Here is an 11979-nt window from a genome sequence, read left to right on the forward strand (position 1 = left end):
TAAGCTGCCATAACGGGACAAAAAACAAGGACGTAAAATCAACAAAACGAACAACTTATTCTTAAAAGAAAACAGCTAGTATGTGTGTTGTCTGCTAACTCCTTCCATTGAAAGAAACTAAAGGGCAACTTTCCTTCCAGGACGGATATTTTCCAAAAGTTCGAGTTTGATTAACCTTCCTCGCAGACGCTCTTTAGGCTCTTATCGATAAATCCCCCTTCGGTATCAAACGTAATCGATAAGATCAGGCCGTAAACACTGAATTTACATACAGCCTAACAGAACATTTCATTTCTCTTGCCGCAATATAAAAAAAAAGAAAACGTTCAATTAACATTAAGATTCAAGACCATTCCACGGGTGAAAGGCTAAGGGTAAAGTCGGAAACTAAAACTGAAGCTTCGAAAATAAATTTCATTCGGGGTCCAGTGTGAGCGATAAGATCTATTCACCAGAACAAATGTAAACACTGAAAGTTTGCTAATGCACAGCGACAATCAACGCTTGATGTATTAATTTCTTTATTTTCGATCATTTGGATAAAGCCAAAATGTGACCCTTCACGGGAAAACAGGGAAAAAGGTGAACGCACCGGCACGCCTAACTGACACGCTAAACAATAGGCAGTGAGTGAAATGACACGCCGGCATCTGAGCAGTGTGTCAGACTGCACGGCTAATTAATTTTTATTTTGTTCGTATCGCACGATAAAAACAAAAGGTGCGTGTTGGATCGAACAACGAAGTGTGTCAGCACCGGATGAAATGGCACGCCAGCGAGTAAAATGGCACGCAAGTGACCAACATGACACGGTAGCCGTGTCTAAGATTTTGAATTCTATTCAATTTACCGTTCTCTCGTCTTGTCAAACAATCGCAAACTTGATCGGCACGCGAGCTGTGTTTCAACTAGCGGTATAAACGTACGCTTACTTTAGAAACAATTAAACATTTTGACAGTACCAGGGAGCTCTTCTCAATCGAGTGTGAAACCAAAATTATTCAATTCATCTTTATTAGACGTTCTTTAACGCGACACAAACTAACGGGGGCTACGAGAAAGTGTCAAATGACTCGTGTGCTCGTTTCGGCAAACATAAAACGCAAAAATGAAAACTTTCAAAGGAAATAATTAAAAGGGATTTGCTGAAGCAAAGACATGCAAAAATTACAGAGAGATTTAAGGCTCGACGTTTCGGAGTCATCTTGACTCCATTATCAAGAGAAAAAAATCAGTTTGTGAACGCGGATATTTAAATAGGCTAGAGCTGAGAATTAACATATTAATAGATGGTTAAACAAATACTTTAGCGCGAATTGAATCAGTTTGCACGTTCAGTTCTGGTTTCAGTTTGCGTATGAATAGCATCTCATGAATGAGGCAATCAAATTTGCTGGTGCATTTCGCAAGAACGTGAAACCGTAAATGGAAGACGACTTTCTTTTGTGTCCCTCTACGCGCTCATGCAGGTGCCCACGCGTGTACCCCACATATCCTGCATCGCACAGGTTACATTTAAATTCGTATACTACACATTGTTGGTTGACAATGGAGGGCTTGGCTTCCTGCATCTTAAGATCTTCATTGAGTTTTCGACTCAAAAACACAGGTTGGATGGCAGTTCCTACTTTTAAACTTAATTTACTTAGTTGCTGTTTCACAATGTTCGCTGAACTCTGATCTTTTCTTTTCCATTTACAAACACTACCATCTTCAACATAATGACCAGATACCACAGCGTTCTTTAGAACGGTTTCACGTTCTTGCGAAATGCACCAGCAAATTTGATTGCCTCATTCATGAGATGCTATTCATACGGAAACTGAAACCAGAACTGAACGTGCAAACTGATTCAATTTGCGCTAAAGTATTTGTTTAACCATCTATTAATATGTTAATTCTCAGCTCTAGCCTATTTAAATATCGTCGTTCACAAACTGATTTTTTTCTCTTGATAATGGAGTCAAGATGACTCCGAAACGTCGAGCCTTAAATCTCTCTGTAATTTTTGCTTTTCAAAGGAAATTACCCCAAAAATCCGAGTTAATGTTGTGAATGAAATTATAACCGTAGAATCTGAAAAAATCCTTCCTTCGGGGTCGAGTGCTAGCGATAAGATCGATTCATTGGAACAAACGTAAACGCCGAAAATTGGCATATCCATGCCAACAACAACTGAGTACTGCAACGCTAAATGCATTTTTATTTTTACGTTGGATAAAGCCAAAATAGCAACTTTAGCTCCCGGGCTTTAGCAAAACTGAAAGCCCCTTCCGATGTTACAAAACGTTGAGAGAAGCCGTCGTTTGGATGCAGAAAGGAACTGCCACGCTGAAAACACCGGCAAGATTTCGGTCAAGTGCTAGGCAACCAAAATCGTTCACGTGTATCAAGTTTCATCCGGCGACGCGGCATTGAGGGAAAAAAATTTTCGGCGATTTTTGAAGGAAAACTGGACGGTTTCTGCTTGTTATTCAATCGCCACGGGAGCTACAGTGTCTTTCCACTTTATAAACCCAGCTTCTTTCATTTAAAAACCTTCTAAAACCTGGAAACTCTCTCTTTTGTGTCATGATGTTTTCTCCATTGGCAATCACGCAAAACCACTAAAAGAATGAACGTACACTTCGACCTTTGCGTTGCCTTCCATATCGAAAGGAACAGTGCGAGTAAAGTTTATTTTCTTTTTTGCGTGTTTAATAAACAAATAACTGTAGACATAAATTGAAATACTTCATTCTTTGGTCACTCACAGAGCGCTTTGATTGTGTCATCAGTAGAGTTCTGTCCCATTCCAGTGATCATGAAATAGACTCGTTGAGTTAACTTTCTGTAAATCGGATGTTCTGTGAGGTTTATCTTATCACACGCGTCCCATATCAAACGCATGTCTTTTCGCACGCGTGTCATTTTACACGTTAAGCGTGACATTTTGCGATCGTGCGCTGTTACCAGTGAAAAAGCTGGAACATCTGTCACAGAAAGCCCAGAAAATAAGGGTATCAGGGTGGAAAGGTACTTGCACAAATACCCCTCTGTCGCCAAAATTCATCATTACCACTTGAACCTCAAATACTCCTTTGTCGCCAAAATCCATCATTATCTTAGATGCACTTGATGGTTTCAAAATCCGACATGTTTAGTAAGAGTAATGTTTTAGCGGAGCTCCCGCGCGCGCCGCAAGGCGCGCGCGAGCGGAGCCCCATAGCTAAGAGAATTTGGTAAACCCAACAAAGGGGACTAATGTGACGCATGCGCTGACGCCACCAGCAAACTAGTCGAAATGGTATTCCAACGGACTTAGAACGCAGGAAAAAAATATGGCTGTGTCGTCGCCATTGCGTGTATTTTTTCAACAAGTTTTAAATGGTGTTTTCTGAGCTAAGGGCGAAAGTATTGAAAGAAGATGGACTGGTGTCTGAAAAACTAATGCAAGGCTTCTACGTTCATAAGTCCGTTTCCTTCGGAGAAAGGTAAACAAGCTTGTGAACTGAAGATCAAGAAACGTGGTTGTCTCGGAGAACTTCACGAATTGTGAGGAGCAGCAAAAGATTTTCCTTCTCAGCTGAGTGTACGTTCGTTTTTGAAGATGTAGTTGACAAGAATGACTGCTGTTATGGAAGAAACTATTTGGAACCAGGACTTACATTTGGATTTGTGTCTTCATTACAAGAATATACGGTCTCGAAATGTATGAAATGCAAATTTGCGAATCAGATGCGATTCAGAAATTGTATGCCACTCGTAAATGGGCTGTAATCATCACCCTGGTGTCACAGCTTAAAGTTAGTCTGTGAAATGAATCGAGGTTAGTGACAATGTATTCTGGTGTGAATTTATTTTGTCTTCTCGGTCTAACTAGATGCAATCTACCCGAACGCGAGAACCTTTCTCAAAATCGACAAGTGAGTTATTTCGTTTTTTTATAAATAAAAAACTTTTGGTTTAGCTGTGCAAGACTTTTGTCTTGAACCGTGGTCCACGGAACGCAGTTAACTGAACAAAGATTATGAGCCATAGATAGGATCTGCCGAGAAACATTACCATCTAAAGTGGCATAGCTCATACCGAGAGCTCATGTTCTCTACTCGTCTGGGCAAAAAAGTGGTTTAGTTTAGCCACCAAGCCATGTTTGTTTTTCTACCATCGTATCCATAAATTAACTTTATTTTGGCCCTCGAAAGCCCCTGTATTGTAAATATGTAATTTTGAAGTTCGATGAAGTAGTCTTTTTGTCCACTTTCTCTGAAATGTAAACAATAATGACCTTTGTCTTACGCGCAGCTAAAATTTTCGTTCCCGAAAAAGATAATATCTCGCCACTGTCTGGGTTAAAAATGGTCAAATCTCAATAACAAAGGTGTGGTCCAGGGATCGCTTTAAATGGCAAAGGGAAATATTTGCTATGAATCTATCTCCTTCGAAAGTTTACTCTTTAAAGTGGCAAGGCGTGCGAAGTATTGTATCAAAGTGATGTATTGTTTGGCCACAAATTATGCACTTGAGAATTGAATCATCGAACAGACACGAGCTCTGACATTGTCAACAAATCCTACTTCGTACCTTTATACTATCAACGCAATTAAGAAACTAAACAGCGCTTGCAATCGATAACAAAACTGGATTTAGCAATACAAAATGTTTTATTTCTGAATAATTAGCCTGAATTTCCTTTAGCTTTACATGTATTATAATTAATTGGATCCAATATACACAACAAGAAATCTCTAACAGAAATTTCTGTTTAATCCATCTAAAATATATTACACGTTTCCATATGTCAATGTTTATTCACAAGATATATTTAATTAACAGATAATTTTACATTTTCATATTTACAATTTGTACAATGAAATTAAATTCTCATCAGTTATCTGTCCATTGCATGGTCTCACTAATTTAGAATAAATTATTGTGTAGATAAAAAGCACAGTGAGTGCAACTTATTTACATTTGTACAGTTTTGACTGTTTTAAAAACTTTAAAATTTTAATATACAGTCATGCACCAGACAGTATCAAATGGGCACATCTGCTTTTATTTCAAGAATAAATAGTAGTATAATGTTGTACGAGTGCTACCTTGTACATAATGATTGAAAAATGACAATATTTCATTGCGGCAAAAATTTGCAACTTTATTACAAGCTTTGACCCAATTTGCCATATTTGAGCAACAACTTGCAACTGTTTGATTTTAAACCTTTACACCTGAAACCATGCCCCTAGCCTGTTTGGTGTAAACTCAGTTAAATGAAACAGCTGTTCTGCTGTTTGCTTGAATTTATACATTCGCCTGATTCGCCATAGCTTAAATGCGGCATATAAATTAGACATTATAAAATGGGATACTTTTGCATGTGATTTGGATGCTACACTCTGCAAATGCCCTGTCAAAACATTACTTTTTTATCTTGCACCTGGCTAGAGCAGTTTTCTCAGGATTGTATGCTTTTAGCCAGAATTTGAAAAGTGGGCATTCTGGAGGACACTTGCCTCATTAAATGTTTAAAGTTAAGGTAAGATTTTCATGAATGGGCAATACCCTTCATGCTAAAAGATTATCTGGTTGCCTTGACTTGCCATTAGCTTCATAAAATATTTTTGTCTCAATAACAATAATTATTTAAACATTTATTAGCCAATAATGTTGGCCATAATAGAAATGTTTACAAAAGAATAATATTAATTCAAAGTTATTGCCAAAGGTGGGTCTGGACTTGTCTTGGATGTTCAGTGAATTGAGGGTTTTTTATTTTTACCCTGACTCCTGACTGAAATTAGGTGCAAGTTGAAAGGTTAACTTTTTGTACACTGTACACAGCCAAATGACAGGTTCAGGAGTATTAAAGGTGAATTAAAAATGATACTTGTTCTTAATACACAGAAAGACATTTCTGGGACAACTAATAAATATAGATAAATAAATTATATTTTTTCTGAACTGCTGAAAATTTGAAACAATTAAAAGAAACACCAGAAAGCAACAAAAACCTGCAAGCAATATTTTTGTCTTTACAGAGGATAAAACCCTTGGGGAAAGAATGAGAACCAACAATAAACTCAACCCACACACGGTGGTTCATCCGGGAATCAAATCCAGGCAACATAATTTAGTGGAAGGCAAGCACTGTAATCACTGTGCCAAACCTGCTTGGTGTGCTCAACATGATAAAAATCTGTTCCTTACGGCAGATTTTTATGAATTTATTTTGACCAATTGAGTGTCAAAATACACATACAGTCATTTAACCCAGCCTTAAGGGTTTGCCAGATAATGATATTAAACATTGAGCTCAGCCAGTTGCATGCAGTGTGAACCTTAATGCTGTACTTACAAACTCACTTTGGATGACATCTGAAACAATGTAACAAAATAATTTATTGATTAATGTTGAAAATAATTTGCAAAACAAGGAATGTAATCATGACAAGTAATTCAACGAACTAAGGGACCGGTCATTACATGTGTAGGAAAAAATTAATTGAAAGATAAAGATAAACACTTCTGCCACAAACCCCCTCTTTAGGCCTAAAAATGGCAAGTGCCCCCCTCTTAATTCAATATCCATTGATGACCCTCCCCCTCCCCCTCCATATATAGTGACTGGTCCCTATTTATCATTTTGCAACTTACTAAAATTTATAAAAATAAATAATTATAAAAGAGAGATTTGCAAGAATGAAGTATGATAGAAGAATGAAGCAAGAAAGATGAATGATTACTGTAGTGAAAGGAAAAGAGAAAAGGAGGGTGGCAAAGGGGGTACCAATCACACATCAGAGACACGCGTCATGTAAATAAGGGATGATAATCCAACCAGCTTTCAAGAAATGCACCACAGAGGAGTAAAAATTATTCTGTCAAGTGTATCTGTACAGGTAGTCCAAGTTTGTAATCGGAGCACCTGTATTTACAGAACAGTGCAGGATATGAGTATTTGTATGAAAATAGCTATAATCGCTCTAAATTTGGAGGAGAAACCACACAGGAGACAACAAATACACAAGAGGAAAAGGTAACATTCATGTATCAGAGATCATGCATCATGTTGTGATGTTAGATCCTACATTGGGCAGTTAATTTGGGCACAATCATGCATCACGCAGCTAATTTGGGGCCGATCACTTGTCCCGCAGAACCCCTTAGCCACCCTCGAAAAGGAGAAATTATAGTATTTAAGAGGAAATTTGCTTGAAAAAAAAATTGGTACCCTGTTGCACATTTTAGTTTGCTCAGCACAACTCAACAATAGTCATGTCAAATGGGGTGGAATTATAGGCCCAGTCTCTTCTTGCCATGAATTCAATGTACAGAGCCATCTCATGTAATTTGTGAGGACCTGCAGAAGCAATAATTGCACCAACATTACCGTGCATGTGACTTTCCATGAGTACCGACTCACCACATCTACCTACAAGCAAGAGCATCGTTTTATCAGGTGGTAAGATTATCACTGCTGCAAGCTTTGAATGTTGAGGTCTTGCAGCAAGATGTTGAAGTTCACCTGCAAAAGAAGTAAAATTGTTAAATTGATATTCATCCCCACATTTCACAACCCCTGAAAAACCAAGTTGAGGATGATTAATAATTTCAGGTGCACTGTAAGTGGCTTGCGGGTTACCAATCCCATTGTAGGAATGGTTGCCATAAATCATAAGTTGTTTAAACATGCTGACAAATTCCAAAGGCAAACTGTGAGGAGAAGGCAGACTCCAGTTTGTTGAAGGCATAAGAAAATTAACAGCCCCATACACAGAAATGATTGTACATGCATTGCTACCCATTTGCCCAGGGGTTACAGTTGATTGTGAAAAAGAAATCAGCCACTCGGTCACATCTGGATTTATCTGTGTTTCCCTGACAACAGGTCCCTGTGGAAGAGAAGAGATGGGTGGATTAATGCCTGTTTGTGACTGTCTTGAACACCAAGCACATTGACAAGGCAAAATACGCCCATGTCTGGTGCACGACTGAGAAGGGCAAACGGGGCACTTACCAACTGCTCCCTGTGACACTGGTCTCTGATGGCCTTGCTTGAGATGACCACAGGTACTGCAGTGGGGAGGCCTTCTCTGTGGCGATGGACATGATGGTGTTGATGGCACATTGGCCCTGGATGGGGCCAAAGGCTGCGCAGGTGGTGATGCAACAGAAAGAGACATTACCTGGCGTGTCAAGTTCTGAACAACTTCATCAACATTTCCATCCACTGTACTCGTCAGAGGCTCATCATCATCGCCACCTGACCCTGTCGAGTTGTCAATCCCTTCACTGGGACCATCAGTTGCAGTGGCATCCTGCTGTTGACGAACAGATTGGTTAGCTGTATTAGCTAAGGATGTCAATGCTGTTACAATTCCTTCTCTACAAATGGGACAAACATCAACAACAGTTAAACAACATAAATGAAAAGAATGCCAACACCCTTCAAAAACCTTCCATGGGGTGTTGGTAGAAATGGTGCAGCCTGACTTGTCGCATCTTCTTCCCTGATCTGGACATGGCTGGAATTGAAAGCCAAGGGGAAGGTAGTCACTCTTGATGGAAGCATCTCCAAACAAAGCTGGTGCACACCACAATGAAAGATTCCTCCTTTGCCCTGGTGCCCGTGGCAGGGGATGGGCTGCTCCTGGTGAATTTGCAATTGAACTTAAAATGGTAACAATGGTGCTTGCAACCCTGGAAAATAAATTAACAAGTTGACGACGGCTAAAAATATAATTCTTGGAAGGGGTAAAGGCAGCACGGAAGTTTGCTTGCCTATCCCCTGATGCAAAAATGGAAAACAATTTCTGTTGGAGTTGATCAACACTGTCTGATGGATTTGTTGATTTCCTTGCAAGGCTGTGAACAAACTCAACAAAATACTCATCAATGACACTGAGAGAACCTGAAAAGAAATTGTAAACATCTCTGCATCCATTAGTTTGCCAGAAAAGAATATTACTGAGCCAAAACAATGGTGCCTTGTTATAATTCTTCCTGTGAAAGCAGAAAAACATGATCCAAAGTCTAAAAACTGAAAAGTAATAATCATCAAGACGGTTCAGCTTAAACAGAATACTATAGCTACAAAGGGTCAAAGGAATGTAATTGTCTAACAGATTAAATAAAATGCCATACTGGACATCTTTGACCTGTGAAAAAACAGATTTAACAACAGTTCTGATTAGTGTCCATCCCCCATAAACCAACTCCAACACAAACTGTATGCGCCAAGGTTTTGGCTTGTCAGCCAGTTTCCTACCAGGGAAAACAGATTCATACACAAGACGCATAAATGGCATGTAGCCAACAACAATATCCTCATCAGCATTAAGGTCCACATGCAAGGGACCTAAGGTGGGAATGACTGAGCTGAGTGGGTGACGGCAGGAACCTGGGGGAAAATTGCTTGCAGTTGTTGCTTGACTGGCTTTCTGGTAAACTATTTGCCTTGGAAAAAATTGGCCAGGCCAGTCAGCTGGCATTAAAACAATAAACTTAGAGAGATATTCCCTCATGTTAGTGTCTAAAACTATATTAAAAGCATCCTCATAATTTTGCTTACTTTTTAAATCTAACTTAACAAAATCAATTAAATAAACATCCTTAAAAGATCGTAAAGAACAAGAACTAGCACCTTGATAGTCGTGGGGTTCTATTTGGTGTCTACCCATGACTGGATCAAAGGCAACAGAGGTAAATTCTGGCATTGAAGAGGCAAATGAAAAAGTACACACTTGACTAAAAAACTGAACTGAACATAACTTATTTACAAGAAGATCAATATCAATGCCATAAGGGTTATGAACTAAATTAACAGAACTAAAAGGAATGGCAGGGACTTCTTTTACAATTTTGATGATGATAGTACACATGTGATCCACTTTGCTGGTCCCCTGATCTTGTGGTCTCCTGATGGTATGGATATTATGGTAGTCGTCTATCATCAGCAAAATTGTAAACTTCTTGTCGATAGCTTCTTGAATGGCATCATTGACCTGGCTGGTATTTTCTCTGGCAATGGCTGCACGATTCCTTGAGATTACTTTACTTGACACACTTGTCCCCAATTGCCGTTGCGTTTCAATTCCACATTGAGACAAATTACAAAATGAAAGAAATAAACCATTGTCCTCTTGAAAAAAATTACACTTTTGAGAATAACCAAAACATAACTGATACAAAATAACTACTGTGCGTTTACGATTTAAAAGATTTCTATCCTCAGTATGGCGAGAACAGGTCATGCAGTTGAAAATAAAATTGAAAACATTAGCTGCCCCGGCGAGTAAACAAAACTGGAAAAATTCATCAGGCTCGTAAATCGGGGGATTCTTGTTTTTTCCACAGTGGTCCTGCAGGGCTCCTTGTAAAGACCTGATTTCTTGTGTGAATTTTTGGCCTAAAAGTACAGAAAAAAGGAACCAAATCAAGTAGTGTGACTTACAAATGTTTTAATTTTCATTTTAGTATTCTCTAAACAATATGTTTTACTTGCAGTCAAGATGCAATGACTACAGAAAAATTAACAAAAAAAACACCTAAAATTATTATTATAATTATCATTATAATTACCTTGAATGCCTTGAACTAGTAGTCTAACCACATGAATGACAACAAATTTTACTTGTTTGGTTTTAAAAACCCTTTTTCAAAGTTTTTAGATCATTTAGTCCTGAGGACCACCAGTTTGTTAGTCTGTTTTTTTTTTTCAATTTTATTTTTGTAGTGTTTTTAAAGTCATGGGAAGTTGTAAGCTTATGCTTAGCTATAAAGCGTAGCTAGAATAATATCACCACAAAATTATCATCGTTCAAAACAATTATAAACTGCAATAACATTTAAGCTTATTTCACTGTTTATAATAAGTTTAGTTCAATGATAAAAAAACCCTTTCAAAACCGTACCGGTAACTCGAAGAAACTCTCTGTCAGCTGTACATGTAGACGCTGGTGACAGCAACTCAGCCTCTGGTAACGTTTCTGTAATTTACAAACATAAAATTGGAATTTGACTTAAATTTAACATATCTCTCTTTGAATAAAAACAAAAGAATTGAACACAATGTCGACGTTTTTCTCAAATACCTGTTTCAGATGCGAGGGCTCCATGGGCAGCTGCTGCGTCCTCGACCACCTTCACCGACTCTCTCTTCACTTTGTTGTAGCATTTTCTGCACAAAAAAGCACCTTCCCATCCGATAAACCTTGATTTTGACCTTGTCCTTGTGCATTTAGCGCATTTGTTGCGAAACATTTTCAAGTTTTACCCGAAAGAAAATTTGTTTTCGCCAAAAAAAAAAAAAAAAAAAAAAAAATTCCCGCCTCTTAGACACCCGCTGCAAAAACCTTTTCCCGCCATTTGAGATTTAAAAACCACCTAAAATTGCTACAAAGTTTAGAACGAACGATCGAACAAGGACGAGAAGAAACCTTCCCTTTGGCAGCCATCTTGTTTATTTATCTTATTTTTGGCGCGCTGCCGCGGCCGCGCGCCGGGAGACTGAACACAAGAAAAGCGAACAGCCAATCAGACAAAAGTCCCCTTTGTTGGTAAACCCATCACTGCGAGAAATTTTGGTTTGGTTATGACGTCACTTCCGTCCGACCGACCGTACAACGTACGTACGTACGTACGCTCCTCCATGTAAGCAATGTGAAATGAGACACTCAAACCTTGTGCTGCAAATCAGGTTTTTTTCGGCGGGAAAATGCATGGCCAACTGCGCTGCCGGCCGCATTTGTTTGGCAGGAAATTGCATCGCCAGCTGCATTTGAGAAAAAAAAAAATTGAAGACGACGTGTGCGACAAAACACAAACTCAATTTATGAATAAGTCTAAAAACATGTAAAGCAAAGAAAGGGAGATAGAAAGAGATCGAGAAAACAGGCGACGAAGAAGCGAAGTTCCACGTCAAAGAGAGCGATTGAGAGCGGTAGCAAACAGGCTAAACATGAGTGACGAACAAAGAGAGAAAGAACAGGAAAGGGC

General features: G+C 38.8%; 1 protein-coding gene across 1 annotated transcript; it reads right to left on the reverse strand.

The window, feature by feature from the left end:
- Positions 1-4763: 4763 nt before the first annotated feature.
- On the reverse strand, positions 4764-11505 carry LOC146469798 (uncharacterized). Its single transcript, XM_085122839.1, has 3 exons — positions 11076-11505; positions 10896-10970; positions 4764-10390 (listed from the first exon to the last, which is right to left on the reverse strand). Exons 1-3 carry the CDS (start codon positions 11242-11244, stop codon positions 7236-7238), a joined length of 3399 nt encoding a protein of 1132 aa, XP_084978965.1. The 5' UTR covers positions 11245-11505; the 3' UTR covers positions 4764-7235.
- Positions 11506-11979: the final 474 nt, after the last annotated feature.

This window comes from Pavona decussata, unplaced genomic scaffold, assembly GCF_977016875.1.
Source record: "Pavona decussata unplaced genomic scaffold, jaPavDecu1.1 SCAFFOLD_118, whole genome shotgun sequence".
Lineage (NCBI taxonomy): Eukaryota > Metazoa > Cnidaria > Anthozoa > Scleractinia > Agariciidae > Pavona > Pavona decussata.